General features: G+C 47.1%; 1 protein-coding gene across 3 annotated transcripts in view; it reads left to right on the top strand.

The window, feature by feature from the left end:
• Positions 1–12810: 12810 nt before the first annotated feature.
• POLD3 (DNA polymerase delta 3, accessory subunit) overlaps positions 12811–27133 on the top strand; it is a 58817-nt gene continuing 44494 nt past the window's right edge. Inside the window, exon 1 of one of the 3 annotated variants that reach the window (XM_050937642.1) lies at positions 12811–12818. Coding sequence is in view for 2 of the 3 variants with exons in the window: in XM_050937501.1 (XP_050793458.1) it covers positions 26958–27017 (60 nt within the window). In the remaining variant the exon portion in view is untranslated. Of the gene's footprint in view, positions 12819–26835; positions 27018–27133 lie in introns of those variants that run through there. The other 2 variants (XM_050937501.1, XM_050937584.1) reach the window with 2 other exon arrangements.

Here is a 27133-nt window from a genome sequence, read left to right as displayed (position 1 = left end):
GTGATTGGGTTCTTTCCCCCCAGAGCTATTAGCTTGCCCTTTCCCAAGTTGGATCTCAGTAGGAGCTAAATTTTGGCAGCTTGTAATGCCTGTCCACACAAGGTGTTAGCAAAAGTAAGAGCCACTGCTTGGACTACCCAGACCTAGGGTCTAGGTGCACTGGAGAGAGTATATATCATTTGCCCACTACTCCGTCCCCCAGCCAGAGCAGGGTGTAGCTGGAGCCTTGCTTCTGTCCCCCTGCACACACAATTAAGCTGATGGGGAGGAAGTTGGAATTTGCTGCTGATACAGTATAAGCCAGTGGCAAACTGCTATTCCCCCAGAACAAGGAGGAAACAGGGAGCGAATTGTGCTTCTCTGAGGTGTGACTCCTTCCCTGCATTGCTCCTGGGGGTTTGGCTACACTTGCAGGTGTGCAGCGCTGGGAGTTAAAGCTGTCTTCGTACAGCTGTGTAGGGAAAGCGCTGGAGTGTGGCTACACTGACAGCTACCAGCACTGCAGTGTGGCCATGTCTGCAGCATTTGCAGCAGTGTTGGGAGTGGTGCCTTATGAGCAGCTATCCCACAGAGCACCTCGTCCCATTTTGGTGCTGCGGGTTGTGAGAAGGGGGTGGAGGGGGCGGGTCATTCTGCTTCCTGTCCCAACGCCCTGTAATGCATTGCTTCACATCCCAGCTGTCATAAACAGATAGTTAAGGGTTAATGTCTCTTTTACCTGTAAAGGGTTAACAAGCTCAGTGAACCTGGCTGACACCTGACCAAAGGACCAATCGGGGGACAAGATACTTTCAAATCTTGGTGGAGGGAAGTCTTTGTTTTTGCTGTTTGTTGTGTTCTTTGTTCGCTCTTGGGGGTAAGAGGGACCAGATGTGCAACCAGATCTGTCTCCATTCTTTCTAAAACACTCTCTCATGTTCATAATAGTAAGTACTAGCTAGAAAAGGCAGATTAGTTTTATGTTTGTTTTCTTAATTTGCAAATGTGTATTTTGCTGGATGGATATTTTACCTCTGTTTGCTGTAACTTGTATCTTAGGCTGGGGGGAGAGAGTCCCTCTAGTCTATATAAGCTGAAGACCCTGTAAACATTTTCCATCTTGATTTTTCTTTCTTTAATTGCAGCAAAGAGTCCTGTGGCACCTTATAGACTAACAGACGTTTTGGAGCATGAGCTTTCGTGGATGAATACCCACTTCTTCAGATGCATCTGAAGAAGTGGGTATTCACCCACGAAAGCTCATGCTCCAAAACATCTGTTAGTCTATAAGGTGCCACAGGATTCTTTGCTGCTTTTACAGATCCAGACTAACACGGCTACCCCTCTGATACTTTCTTTAATTAAAAGCTTTCCTTTTTAAGAACCTGATTGATTTTTTTCCTTGTGTAAGACCAAGGGGATTGGGTCTGAACTCACCAGGGAGTGCGGGGGGGGGGGGGGAAGAAGGAGAGGGAAAGGTTAATTCCTCTCTGTTTTAAGATTCAAGGAGTTTGGATCACAGTGATCTCTCAGGGTAACCCAGGGAGGGGAAAATCTGGGAGGGTGTGACGTTATTGATATAAACTGGGACCATATAGAACATGGTTTGCAACCAAGGTCCTGTAGTGGCACCAAATCCGATGTAAAGGGGGTCATATAAGGTATCTAAGACCAGGTTATGGGTTACTGGTTATGATTATGCTGTCTGTATGTCTGTATCATTATGTAGTTGAAGTTATAAGTATTGGCTGTATACTGTCTGTATTTCAAATTGGTACTGCAGTTCTGGGAAACACCCCAAACAAGTTGGTGTTAGCTCTGCTTAGCCTGCTTGATGGCCCATTAAGGACCATCATCTACACAATTGACCCATTGAGAGGAGGCAGATAAGCCTTGTAACTCAGCAGGGTGTGCAGGGACTTGCCCATGTGACTCCAAACTCTATTTTGCTGTAATTTTCCACAGTAAGAACAAAGAAGTGTTCTTACACCTGGAAGTGCCTATATAAAGCTGATGCCTCATCTCCATCTTGTCCTCAATCCTGCTTCCTACCTCTGGAGGGACTTTGCTACAAGCTGAAGCTCTACACAAGGGACTGATGACCCATCCCAGCGGGGGATGTTCTCCAGAGATTTGATTTGAACCTGCTGTTTACTCCATCACTGCTACAAGCCTAAACTAAGATCTTTGCCGTTACTGTATGTAATTGATTCCATTTAACCAATTCTAGCACTCATTTCTGCTTTTTCCCTTTATGAATAAACCTTTAGATTTTAGATTCTAAAGGATTGGCAACAGCATGATTTGTGGGTAAGATCTGATGTGTATATTGACCTGGATCTGGGGCTTGGTCCTTTGGGATCGAGAGAACCTTTTTCTTTTACTGGGGTGTTGGTTTTCATAACCATTCATCCCCAGGACGGGTGGCACTGGTGGTAATGCTGGGAGACTGGAGTGTCTAAGAAAATTGCTTGTGTGACTTGTGGTTAGCCAGTGGGGTGAAACCGAAGTCATTTTTGTCTGGCTGGTTTGGTTTGCCTTAGAGGAGGAAAAACCCCAGCCTTGGGCTGTGACTGCCCTGTTTGAGTAATTGGTCCTAAATTGGCATTCTCAGTTGGGTCCCGCCAGAACTGCATCGTCACAGAGGGGGAAAGGAGGGGGAATGGTTTATTTCTCTTTGTTTTAAGACCCAAGGGGTTTGGGTCTTGGGTCCCCCAGGGAAGGTTTTTGGGGAACAGGAAGTGTACCAAAACACTATATTTTTGGTTGGTGGCAACACTATCAAATCTAAGCTAGGAATTAAGCTTAGAAGGGTACATGCAGGTCCCCACTTTTTGGACGCTAAAGTTCAAAGTGGGAATAATACCTTGACACCAGCAATCCCTGTTTTTCTGTCCACGTTTGGCACCATCTTGACTCTCTCAACGGTTTCTGTGCAGCATGATTTCTGTGGGAAATGGAGCCCAAACTGCTGAGGAGTATGCTGACGAGTCTCGCCAGCACATCACGTTTGGCAGTTGAGCTATTCCTTAAGATCCAAAGTGATGAGGAGTCTGACGATGATAGTGAGTCACCTGATGCGTATGGCACTAAATTGCTTCTGGCATTCACGGAAATGCTCAGCACCGTGGAACGCCACTTTTGGGCTCAGGAAACAAGCACTGAGTGGTGGGATCACATCGTCATGGAAGTCTGGGATGAGGAGCAGTGGCTGCAGAACTTTCAGATGAGAAAAGCCACTTTCATGGGACTGTGTGCTGAGCTCGCGCCCACCCTGCGGCGCAAGGACACGAGATTGAGAGCTGCCCTGACGGTGGAGAAGCGGGTGGCTATTGCAATCTGGAAGCTGGCAACTCCAGACAGCTACCGATCGGTCGGGAACCAGTCTGAAGTGGGAAAGTCGACTGTTGGAATTATGTTGATGCAAGTTTGCAGGGCCATTAATCACATCCTGCTAAGAAGATCCCGTGACTCTGGGGAACGTGCAGGACATTGTGGATGGCTTTGCACAAATGGATTTCCCTAACTGTGGAGGGGCGATAGATGGGACGCATATTCCTATTCTAGCACCACCCCACCTAGCATCCGAGTACATTAATCGCAAGGAGTATTTCTCTATGGTTCTCCAGGCGCTTGTGGATCACCATGGGCGATTCATTGACATTAACACCGGCTGGCCTGGAAAGGTGCATGATACACGCATCTTTCAGAACACTGCAGGCAGCGACTTTTTTCCCAGACCGGAAGATCACAGTAGGGGACATTAAAATGCCCATTGTGATCCTTGGAGACCCCACTTACCCGTTAATACCTTGGCTCATGAAACTGTATACAGGGAAGCTTGACAGGAGCAAGACCAGTTCAACTACAGGCTGAGCCGGTGCCAAACGACTGTGGAGTGTGCTTTTGGCCGTTTAAAGGGGCCCTGGTGATCTCTGTATGGGAAGCTAGACTTGGGGGAAAGCAGCATCCCTGCGGTTATATCCACGTGCTGTACCCTCCATAATATTTGTGAAGGGAAGGATAAAAGATTCAGTCAGGCATGGGACTCCGAGGTTCAATGCCTGGAGGCTGAATTTGCACAGCCAGAGAGCAGGGCTACTAGAGAGGCCCAGCACAGGACCTCAAGGATTAGGGATGCCTTGAGGGAGGAATTTGAGACTGAAAACCAACAGTAATGTTTGGTGCCTTGCATGGGAGTGAAGTGCAGTGGTTACAATGTTAATAGGAATCTATTTTTCCTAAGCTGATTAGCAGTGCCTGTTTCTTTCGTGGGCTAAGGTATCTTTGACTTTCTGCAATAATAAAGACTGTTTTCAAAGCCAAGAATTCATTTATTGAAAAGAAAATAACTTTATTGACAGACACACAACATTTTGGGAATCTAAAAGGACAGGGGGGTGCGGTGGGGAACTGTACAGTCACAGGTTTGAATATGTCCTGTCTGGAGTGCTGTGCAATGACTGCTGCACTTCAGGATGAAAATACTGCATGGTGATGGGGGTTGTGTGCAGAGGGTAAGGGTCGTAGTTCTCAGGGCTGGTTGGTGAACGTACAGGTGTTGGGGGCAGCTGGTGGTGATAAGAACCTGGATGCTGGGGAAGGGTGTTTTGAGCTGACATTGGGGCACAAGGGAAAGAGCTTTGGGACGGGGGGTGGGGCCATGCGGTAGTGCTCTGCCTGCATGGCTACGAGTGCCTGGATAGAGTCCTCTTGGTGTGCGAGGATGCTTATCAGCTGCTTTGTGCTTTTCTTCCTGGCCGCTGCATTTTTCTGGCAGATCCTGCTTTCCCTTTCCCTCCAGTCCTGCACTTTTTGATTCTCTCTGGCAGAGTGATCCATAACTGCTTGCAGCAGGTCTTCTTTGCTTTCTCGCGGCTTCTTCCAGAGGTTTTGGAGTCTTTGAGCTGTTGATAACATGGGCAGCCGAGAACTCAAGTTTGCTTATGGAAAGGCAAAAAAGGCAACAGTTAACAGAGGCAGCATTGTTTATATCTCACAGACAGTTATTCCTACACAGTGAAGGAGTAACATTCTTCACAATAGCATAATTTTCCCATACCAAAGAGAACGCACATAACCCACAGGAGCCCCGAAATGGTGAGTAAGGGGGACTGATTGTCCTCGGGCTTTCTATGCGCTGAGGAAAGCAAACAGCTGCAGGGGGCACCTACACTGAACACTCTCCCAACATTTTCCACAGGAGTTGATCCTGGAAGATATCTCGCTGCTGCGGGTCACCTGGGAAGAGCAGGAGGGCCTTCTACAGCAATGCGGATTCCGCCCTGGACCCTATGCAGCTTTCCTGTGTGCAGCAATGGTCCCTCCACCCCTTGTGGCACAGTGGCTCGGATGCGTTAGCCTGACTGGGACAGGGACCACGGTGGCTCTCCCAACAAACTTGCGCAAGGGCATTGCCCACGCTCTGGCTGAAACTTTTGAAGAGATTACTGAGGCCAATTACTGCGACGTGATAGACCACATCAATGCGCTATTCCACATCTAGGCATGCATGCATGCAGAACCCTCCCTCCTCTCCTGAAAAATTCCCATCCTGAAAATAAAAGCCATGTACTGGGAACCCACTCCTCTGTTTGTCCTCCACCAAGTACTGGCTGCTGTGACTGGCTACCTTCCTCCTGGCTTGAGAAGAGCTCCTGGCTGCATGCCTCCAGGGACTCCGGGGTGTCTCCCCCCACCCCAGTACCCTCACTCTCGGTTTCCTCCTCCCCCTCCTCCTTCTCCCCGCCTCACTCTGAAGTGTCCATCGTGGTCCTCGGATTGGCCGTGGGGTCACCTCCAAATATCACGTCCAGCTCTTAGTAAAAACGGCAGTTCGTGAGAGCAGCACTGGAGCGGCGGTTTCCCTCACGGGCTTTGCAATAGGCACTCCGCAGCTCCTTCACTTTAACCCTGCACTGCAGCGTGTCCTGGTCATGGCCCCTTTCCAGCATGGCCTTTGATATCTGCCCAAAAGTATCGTAATTCCTCCAGCTGGAGCGCAGCTGAGACTGCACAGCTTCCTCCCCCCAAACACTAATGAGGTCCAGCAACTCGCCATTGCTCCATGCTGGGGCTCGTTTGGCATGTGGAGGCATGGTCACCTCGAAAGATTCACTGATTGCACTCCACACCTGGTTGAGCAAACAGGAAGGGGATTTTTAAAATTCCCAGGGCATTTAAAGGGCGGGTCACCTGACGCCAGGGCAGTAGAGTGCAAACTGATGAGCAGAGTGGCTGAACAGGCATTCTGGGATACCTCCGAATACCTCTGGAGGCCAATAACAGTGCTTTTGGTGGCCCCTGTATCCAGGGAGATACAGCGCTAGATGTGTCTTGCAAGTGTGGACGGTGAGTGAGTTGCAGCGCTGTAAAGCCGCCACCAGCGCTGCAACTCTCCAGTGTAGCCAAGGCCTGGGATAGCATAGCTGTAGCCGCCCCGATTCTGCTTTCCCAAGGATTTCCTTCCCTTTATCACTAGTTATTTTTATGAGATTTTCATTAATTCCTACTTGTTGGAACGTCTTTTCTTTATTTTTCTCATTGGAGCCAGATTTTAGAATGAAGTTCAGGATCTTTGACTTAGTGTCGATTCCACCGTCTACTAGCCTTGCTCCTGGTGTGTGATTCCAACAGGACTCCTTGTGGAGTAAGGCACTGCTCCCATTTGGTGCTTTGCCTCTTCCAGCTCTTGTTTAAAAGCTTGTCTCCCCAGGGAAATTAACCAGAATAACAATTGTGAAACAAGCCATTTCTACCTTTTTATAAGCTATTCATTAATTATAATAATGCAGTTATAATGATATCATAATTGCAAGTAGAATCATAAAAATGTAGGAGTGGAAGTGACCCCAATAGGTCATCTAATCCAGTCCCCTGCACTCAGGCAGGACTAAATATTACCTAGACCCTCCCTGACAGGTGTTTGTCTAACCTGCTGTTCAAAATCTCCAATGATGGAGATTCTGCAAGCTCCCTAGGAAATTTAGTCCAGTGCTTAACCACCCTGACCATTAGGATTTTTTCCTAATGTCCAACCTAAACCCTCCCTTGCTGCAATTTCAGCCCATTGCTTCTTGTCCTGTCCTCAGAGGATAATGAGAACAATTTATCACCTGCTTTATAACAACCTTTTACGTACTTGAAAACTGTTATAATGTCGCACCCCCTCAGTTGTCTCTTCTCCAGACTAAACAAACCTAATTTTTTCAATCTTCCCTCAGAGATCATGTTTTCTAGACCTTTAATCATTTTTGTTGCTCTTCTTTAGACTTTCTCCAATTTGTCCCCATCTTTCCTGACAAGTGGTGCCCAGAACTGGACACAATAATCCAGCTGAGGCCTTATCAGTGCTGAGTAGAGTGGAAGAATTACTTCTAATGTCTTGCTTGCAACAGTCCTGCTAATACATCCCAGAATGTAACCCCCAGATCCTCTTCTGCTGCAGTCCTTCCTAGGCAGTTATTTCCCATTTGTATTTGTGCAAATATTATTTCTTCCTAAGTGGAGTACTTTGCATTTGTCCATATTGAATTTCTTCCTATTTCCTTCAGACCATTTCTCCAGTTTGTCAAGTTCATTTGGAATTTGAACCCTGTCCTCTAATGCACTTGCAACCCCTCCCAGTGTAGCATCATCTGCAGACTTCATAAGTGTATCTCTATGCCACTATACAGATCATTTATGAAGACATTGAATAGAATTATTGAAGTAATATAAATGATACTTATATACGGTAATAATGATGCTTATTTATAATTAGCATATACTTAATCCTCCCTCAGAGCGGAGAGGTGGACTAGATGACCTCTTGAGGTCCCTTCCAGCCCTAGCCATTTTTAATCTGGAACAGAGTGATTTTTATACTGGAATAGAGGGTCTGCATGGGGAGTTATTGCCAAATAGCTCATTCATAGAATCATAGAATATCAGGGTTGGAAGGGACCTTAGTAGGTCATCTAGTCCAGCCCCCTGCTCAAAGCAGGACCAATTCCCAACTAGATCATCTACAGCAGTTATTCTGTTCAGTTTCCCCATGAAGACAAGCCCTAAGGTCATGTTCAAAATGTAACAGACATCTGTTCTGTTTCTGTCTATTGCAAACCAGGAGGCACATCAATTTCTGCGGCGTAAGTGAAAGTGACTGATGGTAACTCTTCCAGCTTGTTTGTGGCTCATTTTGTGCATTCAGGAGGAAGGAGGCTAAGGACCTGATTCTTATTTCACTTACTCCAAACCAGCGTTAAACCAGTATGAAACCAGCCCTGGAAGGACTCCATTTACCTCCATAGAATTTCTCCTGATTTACACCGGTGGGAGGAGAATCTGGGCCTGTGCCTCTATTTGTGCACTGATCCTGTGAGTTTCATTTGGTAATTGAAATCCCTGCCCGTTAGTCAGGTGGAACATATTTCCCCCAGAACGTTGGATCGCTTCAGCAGACTCTAGTCTAATAGATGTCTCCTGATAAGGTCCAAGATGACGCGTTTCTTCAGTATCAATAATTAGATCAGCTCTGGGCAGATTTAATTAGCTGGGCTTTGAAACTGGGGTGTCTTCTCCCATGCCCTTCCTTCCTTCTGCTCAGGCACTGCTAGATGTCTTAGGAAATCTCACAATGGAATATTAATTAGAACATTATCAGAACCCAGCTAAATAGACTTCTCCCCAAGGTGCTTCTGTATATAACAAGGCTCCAGGGACATTAGCCACTTTGCTAATCTTCAGGGAGGTGTCCACCACATGGCTGTCACCATGATGAGTCCTCTGGTTTTGCTTCTGCTGGTGGCTCTGGCTCTGAGCATCTGTAAGTACAGTGTTACCATGAGTTTATAGGTGATGATTGGAAGAAAATTGTCCAGTGATTAGAGCATAGGCTGAGACTTCCTCAGTCTCTCTTGTGGAAGTTGCTCCACTCTGCATAAACATTTAAATCCTCATTGGGCACGAGAGTGAGTGAGAAGGGCTTGGTAGTCCATTGGTGAGGGCACTCACTTGGGACACCCAGGGACTGGTCCTCGTGCTTCAATTGCTCTTTCTATAGTTATCCAGAGGGACACAACTTCACCAGGCGAGACTGAGAGCACCCAATAGCCATAGGTCAGCAGTTAGCACCTGCTCCGGGAGGTGGGAAACCCCTGTTCCATTCCCTTGTCCCCTTCCAGCAGAGGGGGGACTGAACCTCGGTGTCCCATATCCCAGGTGAGTGCGCTAATCACAGGGCTAAAAGTTACAACCTGAGCGGCAGCACCTCTGCCTCTGGTTGCTTTTCTGTGGAGCGAGACAGATGCCTAACTCACTCCTGCAAGAGGCGGTGTAGGTGCCTAAGCCCCCTGGCTGCAGGAGATGGCTTCCCCTTCCTGTATCGCAGGGTGTGTGTCTCTGCTTGTGAGCTGCAAATGGGAACCCATCCCCTGGAGTCAGGCGACTTCAATGTCTATTGGCTAGCTTAGGTGATCCCCCGCTGAGCACGCTGGCTTTTTGTGGATTACACTGTGAGGTGTCTATCACTCCCCATTGGTTGTGTAGGAGCCGAGGTGCCTAACTCAGGCTTTGTGGATCACAGGGTGTTCTGGTGATTTTTCTAGGTGCCTAAAAGTTAGGGGCTGTGATGTTGAGCATTGCACTGTCTAAGGGCTTTTCTACATAAACATTTAGTTGGCAGGAAGCTGGCGTCTGAGTCTACCTTGCGCTAGCCTGCTGCCAACTAATGGCCCATGTGGACTCTGCTGATGCACATTAACAGTTTGTTAATGTGGTTTGATCTAGTCCTCTTGGAAATAGGACTGTTAACTTGCATCAGCAAGGTCCATGTGGACAGTTCAGCCTGGTCTACACTAGGATATTAGGTCAGTTATAACTATGTTGCTCAGGGGTGTGAAAAGCCGACCTAACTCCCAGTGTAGACAGCACAAGGTTGACAGGAGAATTTTCCTGTTAACCTAGGTACTGCTTCTTGGGGAGGTGGATTACCTACACCCTTTGGAGAAACTCTCCCTTCGGCATAGGTAGCATCCTCACTGATGTGCTGCAGCATTTTAAGTGTAGACAAGCCCTTAGTCCATAGCAGGCTAATGCAGCATCGACTCATGCCTCAGCTTGCTGCAAGCTAAATGTTCATGTAGCGAAGGCCTAAGTCCCTATGCCGGGCCTTTGTGCCTCAGTTTCCTCATCCATAAAATAGGGAGAATATTCATGCGTTTCTCAGGGCTTTTGTGTCAAGTGGTTAGCTAACGTCTGTAAAGCGTTCTCCCGTCCTTAGAGTATCACAGCAAAACCTGCACAAGAGACCACCCTGCTGGGCAGCTGAAGAAAATGCCGCCCCCCCCCCAACTATTCCCAAACGTATACTCAGCATTCACCGGGAAACAACTCTGTTATACCACCAACTGTTGTCAGTCCCCTGAGTGGTCTCTTAAGACTGGTTTTACTGTATCCATGTGAGCTCATGACTTTTCTTCTCACTGGATGTGGCTTACCTCTGAGAAAGATTTTTAACAGTTGGAGTTCTCATTCAGAGAAAATATTGGGGATTATTGTGGGAGTCTGTCGGGGATACACTCACTGCTAGGGTGCCTCCTCCAGGCTGCTCTGAGAATTAGCTCTATCCAGGAACAACGCCCCTTTCTGTCACTCACTCGTTCGCCCTGGTGCTTCTCACTGAGACTCAGGGTGCTCTCTCTTCATGGCTTGGACCTCTGGCCATGTCGCTATAGTCCTCCCCTTCCAAGGTAGCAAAATCCTATCAGAGTCAGACAACAGTCCCAGGCAGCCTTCTGCTCCACTGCCCACTTCCCCAGTGGCTGGTGGGGAACCTGGGCCCACTCTCTACTCCACGTTCCAGTCCGGGGATCCTAGGTCTGCTTTCTCCCAGACCCTCTTGTTCTTTCCCCAGACTCCTTCCTAGTCTTCTGGCTCCCCCTGGGTTTACCAGCCCCAACTCCCTGACTACTTAACTCCATAGCCCCAAACATACCTCCCTTCTCCCAGGGAGTGACTGCAGATTACCTCCCAGCAGTCCCTTTCTGCTGCTGACTTCCTGCCTTTATACCAGCCCCACTCATTCCTTCTCTGCTGGTCTTCAATCAGCCTTTCAATCTCTGGCTGTCCTCCAGGTGCAGCCTATCAGGATAATTAACCTAATTTAACCTGCTTTGCCCTGTGTGGGGTGAACACCCCATCACAGAGCCATATAAGAAACGTGATTTTTTCCGTTGTCAATCACATCAGGTCTAGATAGAATCTCATTTCAAACGATTCTGGGAAGGTACAGTCACTATGTGGGGATATGTAATCTAGTAGTTAGCACAGAGGTCTAGGAGCTAGGACTCCTGGGTTCTGTTCCTGGTTCTGCTACTGACGTTCTTCTGTGAGCTTTGGCAAGTCATTTAACCTCACTTTGCCCCAATTTCCCTATATGAAAAGTGGGGACAAAAGCACTGACTGCACAGGGATGTTGTCATACTTAAGTAGTACGGGGTTCAAAATAGGATTAGATAGTTCCTGGAGGAGAGGTCCATCAATGGCTATTAGCCAAGATGGTCAAGGACATGACCCCATGCTCTGGGTGTCCCTAGCCTTCGATTGCCAGAAGCTGGGAGTGGACGATGGGATGCATCACTTGCTTATTACCTGTTCTGTTCATTCCCTCCGAAGCACCTGGCATTGGCCACTGTAGGAAGACAGGATATTGGGCTAGATAGACCATTGGTCTGACCCTGTATGGCCATTCTTATGTTTATGGTCTTAATTGATATTTGTGGAGTTGCCTTTGTGACATTATTGATATAATCTGGGACCATACAGAACATAGTTGCAACCAAGGTCCTGTAGGGGCACCAAATCTTATGTAAAGGGGTCATATAAGGTGTCTAAGACCAGGTTATGGGTTGCTGATTATGATTATGCTGTCTGTATGCATGTGTCATTTTGTAGTTGAATTTATGAATATTGGCTCTATGCTGTCTGTACTTCAGACTTATGCTATGCTTCTGGGAAACATCTCAGATAAGTTGGTGTTAGCTCTGCCTAGCCTGCTTGATGGCCCATTAAGGATCATCAGCTATTCAACTGACCCATTGAGAGAAGGCAGATATGCCTTGTAACTCAGCAAAGTATGCAGGGGCATGCCCATGTGACTCTAGACTCCATTTTGCTGTAATTTTCCACAGTAAGGACAAAGAGGTTCTTACACCTGGAAAAAATATAAAAGGCTGATACCTCATCTCCATCTTGTCTTCAATCCTGCTTCTTACCTCTGGAGGGACTTTGCTACAAACAGAAGCTCTGAACAAAGGACTGATGACCCACCCCAGCGGGGGATATACTCCAGAGACTTGAGTTGAGCTTGCAGTTTACTCCATCACTGCTACAAGCCTAAACTAAGAACTTTGCCATTACTGTACGTAATTGATTCCATTTAACCAATTCTAACTCTCATCTATATCTTTTTCCTTTTATGAATAAACCTTTAGATTTTAGATTCTAAAGGATTGGCAACAGCATGATTTGTGGGTAAGATCTGATTTGTATATTGACCTGGGTCTGGGGCTTGATTATTTGGGATTGAGAGAACCTTTTTCTTTTATTAAAGTGTTGGTTTTCATGACCATTCATCCCCAGGACAAGTGGCACTGGTGGTGATACTGGGAAACTGGAGTGTCTAAGGGAATTGCTTGTAACTTGTGGTTAGCCAGTGAAGTAAGACCAAAGTCCTCTTTGTTTGGCTGGTTTGGTTTGCCTTAGAGGTGGAAAAAACCCAGCTTTCGGCTGTAATTGCCCTGTTTTAAGCAATTTGTCCTGAATTGGCACTCTCAGTTGAGTCCTACCAGAACCGCATCGTGACAGCCTTATACAGTGGTGTGACGTTCCCCTGGTGTTATCTGGACCAGTGATCTGCTAGGTCACTCCAATCCTTGACACTGGGAACCAGCCTTACCCTGCTAAGCAGTGAGAACCCCAACTCCTGGGCTGTTCACAGACAGCCTCTGCATGTAAGCTGCTTAGATTGTGCAACCGAATGACACTAGCCAATATCTCTGGTCCCAGACGCAACCCTAGGACCATCGCCTTGCAATGTCCAGTTATGCCCGCTGGACGCTGCAAGCTTATATGAGTTTGTCAATTTAACAAAGAAATTGATATGTACCAGGCTTGTTATCCCAAGGGGAGTCTCTGACACTCTTCAAACCAAACGCATTGCTTCAGGAAGAATAGACAAACAAATTTATTAACTACAAAAGATAGATTTTAAGTGATTATAAGTCAAAACACAAGTCAGATTTGGTCAAATGAAATAAAAGCAAAACGCATTCTAAACTGATCTTACAAATGGATCTTTAAATGCCCATACAAACTTAGATGCTTCTCACCACAGGCTGGCTGGTTGCCCATCAGCCAGGCTCACCCCTTTGATCAGCAAGCTTCCGTCGCTTGGTGGTGGTGTGTGTAGATGTAAAAGGAAGAGAGGGGAGCATGGCAAACGTCTCTCCCTTTTATCATGTTCTTTCTTCCCTCTTGGCGTTGCACCTCTCCCCTTCAGAGTCAGGTGAGAATTACTTTGTCGTAGTCCCAAACTGTCCAAAAGCTCCTTTGTTGCTGCCTAGGCCAGTGTCCTTTGTTCCTGTGAGGCTGGGCTGGGTTTGTCCCATACATGCCCTGATGAGGTGTGAACTGCCCCTCTGCTCTTGGAGAGGTTTGCCTGGGTTTAAGCCATAAGGACACATTTTCAGCCTCATAACTATATACATGAAGTTACAACCTATAACATTACAATAACAACAATGCTCAGTGCATCATGAACCTTCCAAAGATACCCAACATGACAAACTTTGCATTGGATACCACACAATCCTCTTGTAAGGATGAACATGGGGGTTGAGGGGGTTCCCCTGATGTATACAGTGTCACAAGTGGAGATAATCAAAATGTGCATTCCCCATAGAGTGTTTTGGGGACCAGAGCTGCCAACTCCTCAGTCCAGTGCTAAATTTACTGTGGGACAGATGATGAAATGTAACAAATCCTCCTCCCCCTACTCCCTCCCCCACCATCAGTGTTAACTTCTGCTCTTGCTTCATCCTGCATGGTGATTGATTCTGTGCTATAAGACTCTGGCCCCATGCATGTGACATTTTTATGCAAGAGTAGAATGTAGGCATAGTGATAGGATAGTGGAGTGGTATTTTTTGCATGCAACCCCACAATGTGATCTCCTCAGTCCATCTCTAATAGATCCTGTATTGTCTCTTTAAGGACCAGACCTGCCATTGAAGTCAATGCCCAAACTCCCCTCCATTTCAGTGGCAGCAGAAGCGGGTCAATTAAACTATGCTGATTTACACTAGCATATAAAAGATTTTCCCCCCACAGGTCCAATCTTGCACTATTTACTCCCACGAATAACCTCACTGAAATTAATGCACCCATCACACCAGGCCCAGTGGGACTACGGGTTAGCACCTCAGGCCCTAAAATAGCAAGTAGATTTATGAGGGGACGGTTTGTATTTTTGTGTCAGTTGCAAGGAAACGCTTACATGCCAGTTTTTTATTTTTCCAGGTCTGGGGGTCGGCACTGGAAACGGGCTGTGCCAATTACAGGGGTTACTGCCGGGCTGCCTGCTTTCCCCAGGAGATTTCTCTGGGCCCCAAGGACTGTGCTGAAGGGCACTGGCACTGCGCTGAGTGCCTGAGGCTATATCTGATTATGATCAAATGCAGCAGATTGCTGCTAACCTCAATTTTAACCTGGAGGTGCAGCCTGGGGAGCCTGTAGGTCCCAGTCTGTATGTCAGGGTTGCCACCTTTCTAATGGTTGGTAACTGGACCCCTGAAGCCCCGCCCCCTGCTCCACCTCTTCCCCCAAGGCTCTGCTCCTGCTCCACATCTTCTCTTGAGGCCCCATCCCTCTCCACCTCTTCCCAGAAGCCATGCCCCTTCTCTGCCTCTTCCCCTAAGGCCTCTCCCCCATTGCTCGCTCCTCCACTCCCCTCCCGCCATCACTCACTGGATTGTCTCCACTTCCCTCTTCCCCCAAGCGGGGCTCCCTCTGCTCCGGGGCTGGGACGGGAGCTGCTGCAGCCTGACAAGATGCCTGCCTGCATGTAGGAGGTGGCCCCAGCTGAGCAGGGGCTGGCGTGGGTTAATGACCGAGCGCCTCCTTCCACCCACAGTAACAGGACTTTTGGTGTCAGTACATCTGACCAGACACTGCTAGGTCCCTTTTTTGACCAGACTTTCTGGTGAAAAACTGGGCATCTGGGAACCCTCAGTGGCACCCGGATACAGTAGCCAAAACCCGGAGGGGAGGCAATCCTAATGTATGTTGTTGTCTGTGATAGTTTTAGGGCCAGCCACTTATGGGAAACATGAGACACAGTAATCCAGTGCATTATATACTCCTCTGTTAGAAAAGCTTATTGTGAGGCTATCTCTACACTCCGACAGCACAACTGTGGCGACATAGCTATGTCTCTGTAGTGTAGACACTTCCTACACCATTGGAATGGGTTTTTCTGTCACTGCAGGAACACCACCTCCCCGAGCAATGGTAGCTAGGTCAACAGAAGCATTCTTCCACTGATCTAGCTGCATCTACAGAGATCATCATAATTATGAATTTTTCACATCCCTGAGTGCCATAGCTATATACACCTAACTTTTATGTTTAAGTATCTAAGGGCCTGTCTAGGCTACCTGCCAGATCAGCAGGCAACGATCGATCCAGCGGGGGTTGATTTATTGCATCTAGTCTAGATGCAATAAATCGACTCCTGAGCGCTCTCCTGTTGACTCTGGTACTCCACTGGAGCGAGAGGCACAGTTGGAGTCAATGGGGGAGTGTCAGCAGTCGACTCACTGCAGTGAAGACACAGCGGTGAGTAGATCTAAGTTTGTCAACTTCAGCTATGTTATTCACATAACTGAAGTTGCGTAACTTAGATCAATTTCCACCCCTCCCCCTCCCCCAGTGTAGACCAGGCCTTAGATCCACAGGTGTTGAAGTCCCACTTAGGATGCCATTTTTAACAAACTCTGCTGATGACAATACTATTTGTGTGGGAGTCAGTGGCCTGGAGACTAGCGCTCAGGGCTGGGCACCAAGAAACCTTGCTTCTAGTACTGACTTTGCTACTGACCTTGGGTAACTCACTTAAACTACTGGTGCCTCATTTTCCCCACCTCTAGACATAGACATAGACTTAAGGTCAGAAGGGACCATTATGATCTAGCCTGACCTCCTGCACAATGCAGGCCACAGAACCTCACCCACCCACTCCTGTAACAAACTCCTAACCTATGTCTGAATTATTGAAGTCCTCAAATCATGGTTTAAAGACCTCAAGGTGCAGAGAATTCTCCAGCAAGTAACCCATGCCCCACACTGCAGAGGAAGGCGAACCCCGCCCCCCCCAGGGCCTCTGCCAATCTTCCCTGGAGGAAAATTCCTTCCCAACCCCAAATATGGTGATCAGCTAAATCCTGAGCATATGGGCAAGACTCATCAGCCAGACACCCAGGAAAGAATTCTCTGTAGTAACTCAGATCCCATCCCATCACACACCATTGGGCATATTTACCTGCTAATAATCAAAGATCAATTAATTGCCAAAATTAGGCTATCCCATCATACCATCCCCGCCATAAACTTATCAAGCTTAGTCTAGAAGCCAGATATGTCTTTTGCTCCTACTACTCCCCTTGGAAGGCTGTTCCAGAACTTCATTCCTCTCGAACACTGCTATACCAGAGGCCTCACTTGTGCTACCAGTAACTTGCTTTCACCATGTGTCTTGATTTTAGTCAGGCCGTTGACACAATCCCCCAGGATATTCTCATACGCACACTAGGGAAATGTAATTTGGATGGAATTACTATATGATGGGTGCACAACTGGTTGAAAGACCATATTCAGAAAGAAATTATCAATGGTTTGCTGTCAAACTGGGAGGCCATATCTAGTGGGGTCCCACAGGATTCAGTCCTGGATCCAGTATTATTCAATATTTTCATTAATGACTTGTATAGTGGAGTGGAGAGTATGTTTATAAAATGTGCAGATGACACCAAGAAGGGAGGGGTTGCAAGCACTTTGGAGGACAGGATTAGAATCCTAAATGACCTTGACAAACTGGAGAATTGGTCTGAAATCAACAGATAAAATTCAGTGAAGATAAGTGTGAAGTATTTTGCTTAGGAAAGAAAAAGCAAACGAACAACTACAAAATAGAGACTAACTGGCTAGGTGGTAGTCCTGAAATGGATCTGGGAGTTATAGCAGATCACAAATTGAATATGAATCAACAATGTGATGCAGCTGCGAGAAAGGCTAATATCTTTCTGGAGTGTATTAACAGGACAAAGGAGGTAACCGTCCCACTCTACTCAGCACTGGTGAGGCCTTAGTGCAAGTACTATGTCCAGCTCTAGGCACCACACTTTAGGAAAGACGTGGATAAACTGGAGAGGGTCCAGAGTAGAGCAACAAAAACGATCAAAGGTTCAGAAAACCTGACCTATGAGGAAAGGTTAAAAAAAATGGGCACGTTTAGGGCTGAGAAAAGACGACTGAGGAGGGGCTTCAAATATGTTAAAGGCTGTTATCAAGAGGACTTGGATCAATTGTTCTCCATATCCATTGAAAGTAGGACAAGAAGTAATGGGCTTAATTTGCAGCAAGGGAGATTTAGGTTAGATACTAGGAAACACTTGCTAACTATGGACCAAGCATCCCAGGGAAGTTGTGGAATTCCTGCCAATGGAGATTTTTGGGGAACAAGTTAGATAAACACCTCTCAGGGATGGCCCAGGTTTACTTGACCCTGCCTCAGCACAGGGCGCTGGACTAGGTGAGCTCTCCATGTCCCTTCCAGCTCTACATGTCTATGATTCTACGATCAGCATTTCATTTTACTATATCTGTTAAAAGATTTCAGTGGGGAAAATTAGTAGCAAATCATTTCTTGTTCTTCTGGTTGCACATTGTAATTTTTATTTTTTTTTTAATCAGCTGCTGTGTGTCAAGTGCTTCTGGATAAGAGTGCCTTAGCCCAAGGAGTCAATGGTACATGAGATGAAGCCCCACAGGAACTTTACCAGCAGTGGGAAGAACATAAGGTGCCAATGTCAACACGCAATAATTATCAGCAAGTCCTGGAACCTGCACAAAACCTTCACTGTTTCATTACAATGAATAGCATGAGAATAATTTTGGTCTTGATCCTTCCCGTTGAAATCAGTGGGAAAATCCCTATTGACTTCAATGGGAGAAGGATGGGGCTGTTTCTCTGCCTTCTGTAATAACATTTATCCAGTGCAGCAGCATAAGTACCAGCTTTATGATTTTGGGAACCTTCAGTCAGATTATAACCTGCAGGGGGCACACCCATCTCTGTTCTCTCGTTTCATCCCCCACCCACAATCTCTCTCTCCTTCTTTTTCTCTACCAAATGGCCACATAATGTATAGAGTAGCCATCAATGTGCTCAAAGATGAAGTGGACTCAAAGTCCCCAAGTTCATGGTGAGACTGGCCTGCCAACTGGGTGGGTCTGGCACACTGGGATGGCCCACAGGTTTCACATATTCCTAAAAAGAACAGGAATACTTGTGGCACCTTAGAGACTAACACGTTTATTTGAGCATAAGCTTTTGTGGCCTACAGCCCACTTCTTCAGATACATAGAATGGAACATATAGTGAGGAGATATATATACACACATAGAGAGAACTTGAAAAGGTGAGAGTTGTCTTACTAACTCTGAGAGGCCAATTAAGTAGGAGAAAAAAACTTTAGAAGGGATCATCAAGATAGCCCAGTACAGACAGTTTGATAAGAAGTGTGAGAATTGAATCTATCTCCCCTTGTAAGTATTCTCACACTTCTTATCAAACTGTCTGTACTGGGCTATCTCCCCTTGTAAGTATTCTCACATTTCTCTTCAAACTGTCTGTACTGGGTTATCTTGATAATCCCTTCAAAAGTTTTTTTCTCTTACTTAATTGGCCTCTCAGAGTTGGTAAGACAACTCCCACCTTTTCATGCTCTCTGTATGTGTATATATATCTCCTCACTATGTGTTCCATTCTATGCATCCGAAGAAGTGGGCTGTAGGCCACAAAAGCTTATGCTCAAATAAATTTGTTAGTCTCTAATGTGCCACAAGTACTCCTGTTCTTTTTGTGGATACAGACTAACACAGCTGCTACTCTGAAACATATTCCTAAAACCAAACCAGATGTTCTGTGACAGGCTCTGTTTCTTTAGTTTAGGGATCAATCCACTACAATGCTTGACTGATATTTCAGTGATTGCTACAGACCCTGCAACAGAGAGGCTCATTTCTAGAAAATGAGGTTTATGATTGTGCTTTAGATTTCTAACAAATCTTGTCAGTGTGGGCCAAGGGCTCATATACTGTGGTGATGGGCGCTCCGTAAGAACACAGATAGCTAGATTAGCTAGAGAAAGGTGTCTGCAAGGGATTAACTAAAAGATTAGCACATATCTGATTTCAGGACATAATGCAAGAAAATGTTATCCTGCCTTTAACAATGCACTGCATACAAATTATCATCATATGAGTTCAATACCATAGACTCACAGTGACTGGCAGACTATATGGCATGATAATGGGATACAATCTTTCACCAGTTCAGATCCAACCCCTGACCAATATAACCATATAAGGACTCTTCAGTACCTGATGTGAAATGCATTGGTGGGTCTCAGTACAGATCTTATTGGAAAGTTAGCCAGATCACAAATGCTACCCAAACTGGCACAAATTTATTCCCTTCTCCGCAAAAAGACCAAGGTTTGGACATTAGTGATACCAGGTGGGTGAGGTAATATATTTTATTGGACCAAATTCTGAAAGCTTGTCTCTCTCTCTCTCACCAACAAATAAATGATGTTACCCCACTCAACTTGTCTCCTTAATATTCTGGGACCAACATGGCTACAAGTGCACAGCATATGAGGTTTGGATAGACATGGAGACTGAACTCGTCCCTTGAAGTGGTCTTTCTGAATTCCCTTCTGACTTTTAGAAGTGTCTTCTCCAGCTCATGGATGAAACATATCTGAAGAGGAAACTCACACGATTAGCAGCAGATACCACAGAGATAAGCGCTGTATAAAAACGTGAATAGAACAGATTAGTTCTGTGGACTAACAGAAGTGTTCAGGCTCCAGGAACTCATTTCTCCTACCACTGCCTACAAGTAACTCCCAGTGAAGTCAAGTCGTTATTTGTATCCGGTGGCAAAAGAATTGGGCTCCAACATTGTCAGTTTGTGGGCCCTTCATCTGAACTACATTTTCTTAGAGAAGAGCAGTCTATTCACTCATGTCCATCTCTCTGGCTGATGCAGGACTATTCTCCACAGTACTGTATATACTTGGGCACACAATAAATGAATGACCCAACTTGTAGGTGACACCTTTCCATCGGATTAACTGGAAGGCAAAAAGAAGTCAAGTGTGTGATTCTTGACAACTGCTAGTTTATTATTTCTAGTTAGGACCGTAACTGGATATTAAATTGGTTACAATAATGGGTTGGCGAGAGGGCAGAGCCGGCTTTAGGCCTATTCCACCAATTCCCCTGAATCAGGCCTTGCGCCTAAGAGGGCCCCGCACCCAGTGAGAATCCCTTCCCTGGCTAGAAGCACCTTTTTAATTTTTACTCACCTGGCGGCGCGCCGGGTCTTCAGCGGCACTTCGGTGGCGGGTCCTTCACTTGCTCTGGATCTTTGGCGGCACTTCGGCGGTGGGTCCTTCAGTGCTGCTGAAGACCTGGAGTGAGTGAAGGACCCGCCGCTGAAGTGCTGCCAAAGACTTGGAGCACCACCCAGTGAGTACAAGCCCCACGTTTTTTTACGTGTTTTTTTTTTTTTTAGTCATCCCTGCCGGGGCCCCATCGAAACTGTTTGAATTGGGCCCCGCACCTCCTAAAGCCGGCCCTGGGAGAGGGAGTTATTTTTTGACAGTGTAATCAATTGTATTCCTTACAGAGCAGTGAAAACCTTGCTTGAGACTCTCTCTGGAATGTTTCTAGTGGGTGCAGGTTAAAAATATCTGAAATAACATCTCTGTTCTCTTCTCTGATTAATTGAATTGCATTTTATTGTTCAGGACAAATAAAAGTTGTTTAACTGGAAACTGGCACCATATATCACTGAAGTGTTTGTGTAAGAGCAGTTCATCACTGAGATGCAGTGTAGGCTGGAGACATAACTCCTATAATTAATATGCAATTTAGGGTTAATCATGTGTTAAAAATTGTTCAGCCCAAAACTGTAATTGTTATGGGTGTACTGGGAACATGATGCTGTATCCTATGCTGTAATGAACTGATGTACGTGTCAGAATCAGACCTGTGTAACTGGGTGATGGGTCTTTCTGCTTTAGCTCAAGTAGCAAGGATGTGGGCTTTTGGAGCAGGACGATCTGAGTTCTCTCTCAGCTGTTGCTGTGTAGTTCCTAGGTGCAGGATCCCAACAACCGTGAAGTCCTAGGTGGCCACAGTTTTGCTATGAATCCTTTCCTGCCATGCCAACCCATCATCCTTCTTAAATCTCTTCACTAGCTTCCTATCTCCTCCTGCATTAAATTCAAAAGCCTTGTTTTCACTTTCAAGGATAGTCTTTGACCTTGCCTAAATCGTTGGTCTCATGCTCTGTCCCCTCCAGCTAAGGCCAACTACACACAACAAAGAAGTGCTTATTCCACACAGTTACCTATACACACTAGCCAGTTCATTACAGTACTAATAAAGTGCCCCCAGTCCTATTGTGATGACAGGAATGTTCTGAATGCATATTCACCTCCAAATCTTTGCTTTCTACTCTGCAACTTTGCATCTACATAGGAAAATTATGAATTACAATGGACCATCTGTCACTACTGATGAGAGTGAAAGGTATGGTTGTATTTATTTTAGATAAAATGTGGTTTACAGGGTGCTTATGCATAGGGAAGCATGCTGTGGCTCACCGGCCTAGGAACATGCTTGAGAAGGCCACGGGGAGGGACTCTGCTTGATTCTTTGTACCAGGGGCTCTCTTTGTGCACATGTTGAATAAAGCTTTATTGAATTGAATCGCATTGGATCGAAGTTCCATGATTTCTACCCAGCATCAGATTCACTGGGAACCACCCAATCCCAACAAGAGTTAGAAATGCCAGTGCAGTTTAGTTCTAGAACTAAATAGATGGCGCTATGAACAGTATCCGACTACATTAAGCACACCAAAAATCAGAAAACACCAACAGTAAACACTTCAGAATTAATATTGTGTTGTAATTATTCATATGGCACCTTTAAGCATGTTCGGTGCTTTAAAGACATGTTATCCCCTTTCTTAATCTTATTCTCTCAGTCTTATTGAGATTGCAGGAGCAGCTAAAGTCTCCAATCAGGGTCCCACTGTCCAATGCTCTGTAAAATGAGTAAAATAAAGACAGTCTCAGATTTGGGGCTTGTAGGCCATTTTAGTCCATTGTAGTCAACAGGAGTTTTGCTCTTGATTTCAACAAGAACAGGGGCAGGATCCAGAGAATTTACATTCTAGGATTATGAAAGCCACAACAGGGTGATAGGCAAACAGAGGTGGGCTGGAGGACAGGTAACGGTGCAGCTGGGTATGTGAGTATACATTAATAGACTGAGTGCTCAAAATAGTTACAGGTAGCCACCAGCCTAACCTTGTTTAATCCTTATCTGATTTCTCTTCTGTTACTAACCTTTTCCTGTTATCTAATGTTTCTGATCTTTTGTTATGTTTCTAACACCTTCCTATTTTCTTTAAATTTGTTTGTGAATTTGAATTATTCAGACAGAATTAGTGTTCTGTGTTCACAGTCATATTTGTTTTTGTGGTTTTCAAATTTGCATGTTTTGTACTTTTGCACCTCCATAGCTCGCCATTCATAATGTCAACAAACCCATATAGTGTTGTTTTGAATATTTTAACACTTCCTAGGGTTTCTATGTTGTATGCATATCAGTCATTTAATAAACTAATATTTTGTTGTCTAAGGAAAGACTTGTAGTTGTTAATTAGAGTAAACTGTATGCTTCTTAGGGAAGAAAAGATTTCAATACTCTTAAGGTTAGTAAAAAAAAAAAAAAAAAAAAAAACACAACAACACACACTGCAAAAATCCATAGGCCTCAGCTTCTGAAAGAGCTTAAGTATGAAGTGATGGATGGCTAACAGAAGTATAAAATCTCTCATTAAAAACATCAACCATTCCAGAGGATTGGAGGGTAGCAAGTGTATCTATATTTAAACAATGCTCTAGCACTGGTCTGGAAAATTAGAAAGCAGTAATCTTTACACCTGTACCTGGTAAACTGGCTGAAATGATAAACAGCATAGCCAAAAACCTGGAAGCTCAGACCTAACCAGCAAAGGTTGTTTTCCTCTTATGTCAAAATTCTTTCCTCCTCTTATGTCTTAGAATTCTTTGACTGTGTCAATAACCTAAGGAATGAAGAACCAGTTGATATATTTAGATTTCGAAAAGAGCTTTGACAAAGTCCTGCACAAGTAGTTAAGCTAAGTAGCTCATGGCATGAAAGGAAAGTATTGTCTTGGATCAAAATTGGCAAGGAGAGAGAAAGTAAAGGGTAGGATTAAATGGTCAATTTTCCTTAAAGCAAAATGTTAGCAGCAGGCATCTCAAGGTTCTGTACTAAATCCCACGTTGTTTAATAGATTTATTAATCATCTGGAAGGCGAGTAGTGATGGAGCAAAATTTGCAGAGGATACAGTTATTTGTATCAGTCAGGACCACATTAGTCTTCAAGGAACCTAAACAAGCTAGGTGACTAGGCAACACAATGGCAAATTAAATCAGCGTAATCTACATTAGAGAGGAAAAAAATAAACTACTTATATATTTTACAGGGTTCTAAATTAACTGAATCAGATAACAAAAGAGATGTAGGTATCACTGTGGACAGCTCAATAGGATCATTGGCTCCCTGTGCAGATGTGGTCAACAAAGCAAACAATATTATTATAATACATGGATGGTGAGTAATACAGAGACTATTCTAATACCTTTATTTAAATCAATAGTGCAGCTTCATTTGGATACTGCTTGCCGTACTGGTGACCCCTTCTCAGAAAGGATATTGCAGCGTTAGACGGGGTTCAGAGAAAGGCAGTGAGAGCCATCAAAGGCCTGGAAACACTCTCCTATGAAGAGAAGTTGGAAACATTAGGATTGATACTTTAGAAAGGAGATGAATATAGGGGTCATGATACAAATATATACAATAATAAATGGTTTGGCGAAGGGAGATGGGGAACTTCTGCTCTGTCTCATAGCACCTGTGTTCAAAGACATTAAACCATGGGAAATTCAAAACTGCCAAAAGGGAAGACTTTTTCACACATCTAATTAGACTGTGGAACCAATTGCCACAGGAAGGTTAACAAGATTTAAAATAGGACTGGACATTTATATAGATACCCAGTTATCATAACTAACAATAACAAAATGTTGGGAAGGGCTAATTAAACCTCATGCCTCCTGGTGGGTGGAAAGAGGTTAGGCAAGGAGAAGAGTGGCTGGGATCATGGCTGGGTTAGGTAGGTGGATTTGGGACAGGCTAAGGGATTTGGGACTGGGATCACTAGGGAAACTGCTGTGGTGGTCTACAGGCCCTGCAAGAGGCTGGGTTGGGGGGGTGCCTGAAGCAGGGGTTGGGGGGCTGTTCAGAGCTGGGATAACTGTAGGTAGTGTGACAAAGTTCCTCCTCTACCTTGGTGGGTCCTGCACTTATTGGCAGATTTGCTCACCTCAGTGAACTTTCCCACAGTTTGGGTCAACTCCTCCCATGTCTAAGCAGGAGTTGGGAGGTTTGGGGGGGAACCCAGGCCCACTCTCTACTCCAGGTTCCAGCCCTGGACCCTGTGGATTGCAACTATCTATAGTGCCTCCTGTAACAGCTGCAGACAGGCACTCAGCCCCACAGCGCCTTTCATTGGGGGCGCCACTGCTTGTAACTTGCTGGCAGGATTAGGAGGTGGGTGAGGCTGGTGTCTGGGTGAAGCGGCTGCTGTTTACCCCCCAAGGACGATCAGACCAACTTGCATCTGAAGTTGGGAGGGAACTGCCTTTCCTTTTAAATCGAAGTATTTGCGGTGGAGCTTGATGCAACAGGGCTGGCCTCTGTGAAACTGAGCTTGAATTTGCTCCTGTCTCTGGATCCTTAAAAACAACAGCTACACCTCTCTGGGCTACTTCCCCATGGCCTCCTCCAAACACCTTCTTTATCCTCACCACAGGATCTTCTTCCCAGTGTCTGATAACACTTGTACTCCTTAGTCCTCCAGCAGCATACCCTCTCACCTGACTGGAGTGAGCTCCTTTTTAAACCCAGGTGCCCTGATTAGCCTGCCTTGATTGGCTGCAGGTGTTCTAATCAGCTTGTCTGCCTGAATCAGTTCTAGCAGGTTCCTAATTACTCTAGTGCAGCCCCTGCTCTGGTCACTCGAGGAACAGAAAACTACTCAGCCAGTGACAGGTATATTTGCCCTTGACCAGACTCCTGTACCCCACTGGTTTGAGTCTGTCACAGTAGGTAGGGGGATGTTTGGGGCTACTGGGGTATTGCCATGGTGGCTTGGGGCCCCACAAGATGCCATGGGTGGGGGTCTTTGGGGGGGGCAAGGCTCAGGAAGGGGGTGCTGGGATCATTGGGGATAGGAAGGTGGGAGGACTGGGATCGTTGGGGGTGGGTGTGCTGGGGGCTCTGGGCAGGGGGCATATGAATCACTGGGGGAGGCAGGCAGTGGGGCTCAGGGCAGAAATCACTGTGGGAAGGCGGGTGGGGGCTCTGGTCGCTGGGGGCAGGTTACAGGGGGCTTAGGGCAGGGGTCACTGGGGAGCTTGGAGCGGGAGGCTCAGGGCTGGGGTTACTGGGAGGCTCAGGCAGGAGGCTAGAGCCGGGGGTGACTTGGGGGTTTGGGTCAAGGATCACTGGGAGACTCAGGATGGGGGGCTTGGGGTGGGGATCACTGTGGGGCTCGAGGCAGGGGTCACTGTGGGGCTTGGGGCGGGGGTCACTGGGGGGCTCGAGGAGGGATGCTCAGGGCGGGGGCCACTGGGAGGGTCCGGAGGGGGTCAGTGGGGGGCTCGGGGCAGGGATCACTGGGGCACTCAGGGTGGGGGGCTCGAGGTGGGAGTCACTGGGGCGCTCGGACCGGGACGCTCAGGGCGGGGGTCACTAGGAGGGTCCGGGGGGGATCAGTGGGGGGCTCGGGGCAGGGATCACTGGGGCACTCAGGGTGGGGGGCTCGAGGCGGGGGTCACTGGGGGGCTCGAGGAGGGACGCTCAGGGCGGGGGTCACTAGGAGGGTCCGGGGGGGTCAGTGGGGGGCTCGGGGCAGGGATCACTGGGGCACTCAGGGTGGGGGGCTCGAGGCGGGGGTCACTGGGGGGCTCGAGGAGGGATGCTCAGGGCGGGGGTCACTAGGAGGGTCCAGGGTGGGTCAGTGGGGGGCTCGGGGCAGGGATCACTGGGGCACTCAGGGTGGGGGGCTCGAGGTGGGAGTCACTGGGGCGCTCGGACCGGGACGCTCAGGGCGGGGGTCACTAGGAGGGTCCGGGGGGGATCAGTGGGGGGCTCGGGGGGGGGGGAACCCTGGAACTCGCCTACAGGGGGGTGCCCAGCCCGGCGTCCAAGCAGACACCAGACCAGAAAGCGCAGCGCGGGCGGGCGCAGAAAACAGGCGCGCAGCAGATGGGTCAAGAGGAAGGGGGCGGAGCCAGCTACCGCCGAGCGGGGCGAGGACGGAGGCGGAGCGTGCGGCGTGGTCCCGCGAAGCTTGCGGGGAGCGTGCGGCGGCTTGTGTCCCTGCGCGGCCGCCGTAGCACGCTCCGGGGGTTGCTATGGAGGCGGCGGGGCCCTGCTTTCCCTGGCGCTGATCCGCGCGGGAAGCGGCCTGGCGGGTGCTATGGAGGACGAGCTCTACCTGGAGAACATCGACGAGTTCGTCACCGACCAGAACCGCATCGTGAGAGGCGGGGCTGCAGGAAGAGAGATTGCAGGGGGGGGGGGCGCTCGGGGGCTGGGGCTGGGATTCCAGAAGTTGGGGTGGGAGGTGGAACTGGGAGGCGTTGAGGGGACGAG

The sequence above is a fragment of the Gopherus flavomarginatus genome, chromosome 1, assembly GCF_025201925.1.
Source record: "Gopherus flavomarginatus isolate rGopFla2 chromosome 1, rGopFla2.mat.asm, whole genome shotgun sequence".
Lineage (NCBI taxonomy): Eukaryota > Metazoa > Chordata > Testudines > Testudinidae > Gopherus > Gopherus flavomarginatus.
Note: the sequence above shows the minus strand (reverse complement) of the source record. Positions and strands in the feature narration are given on the sequence as shown.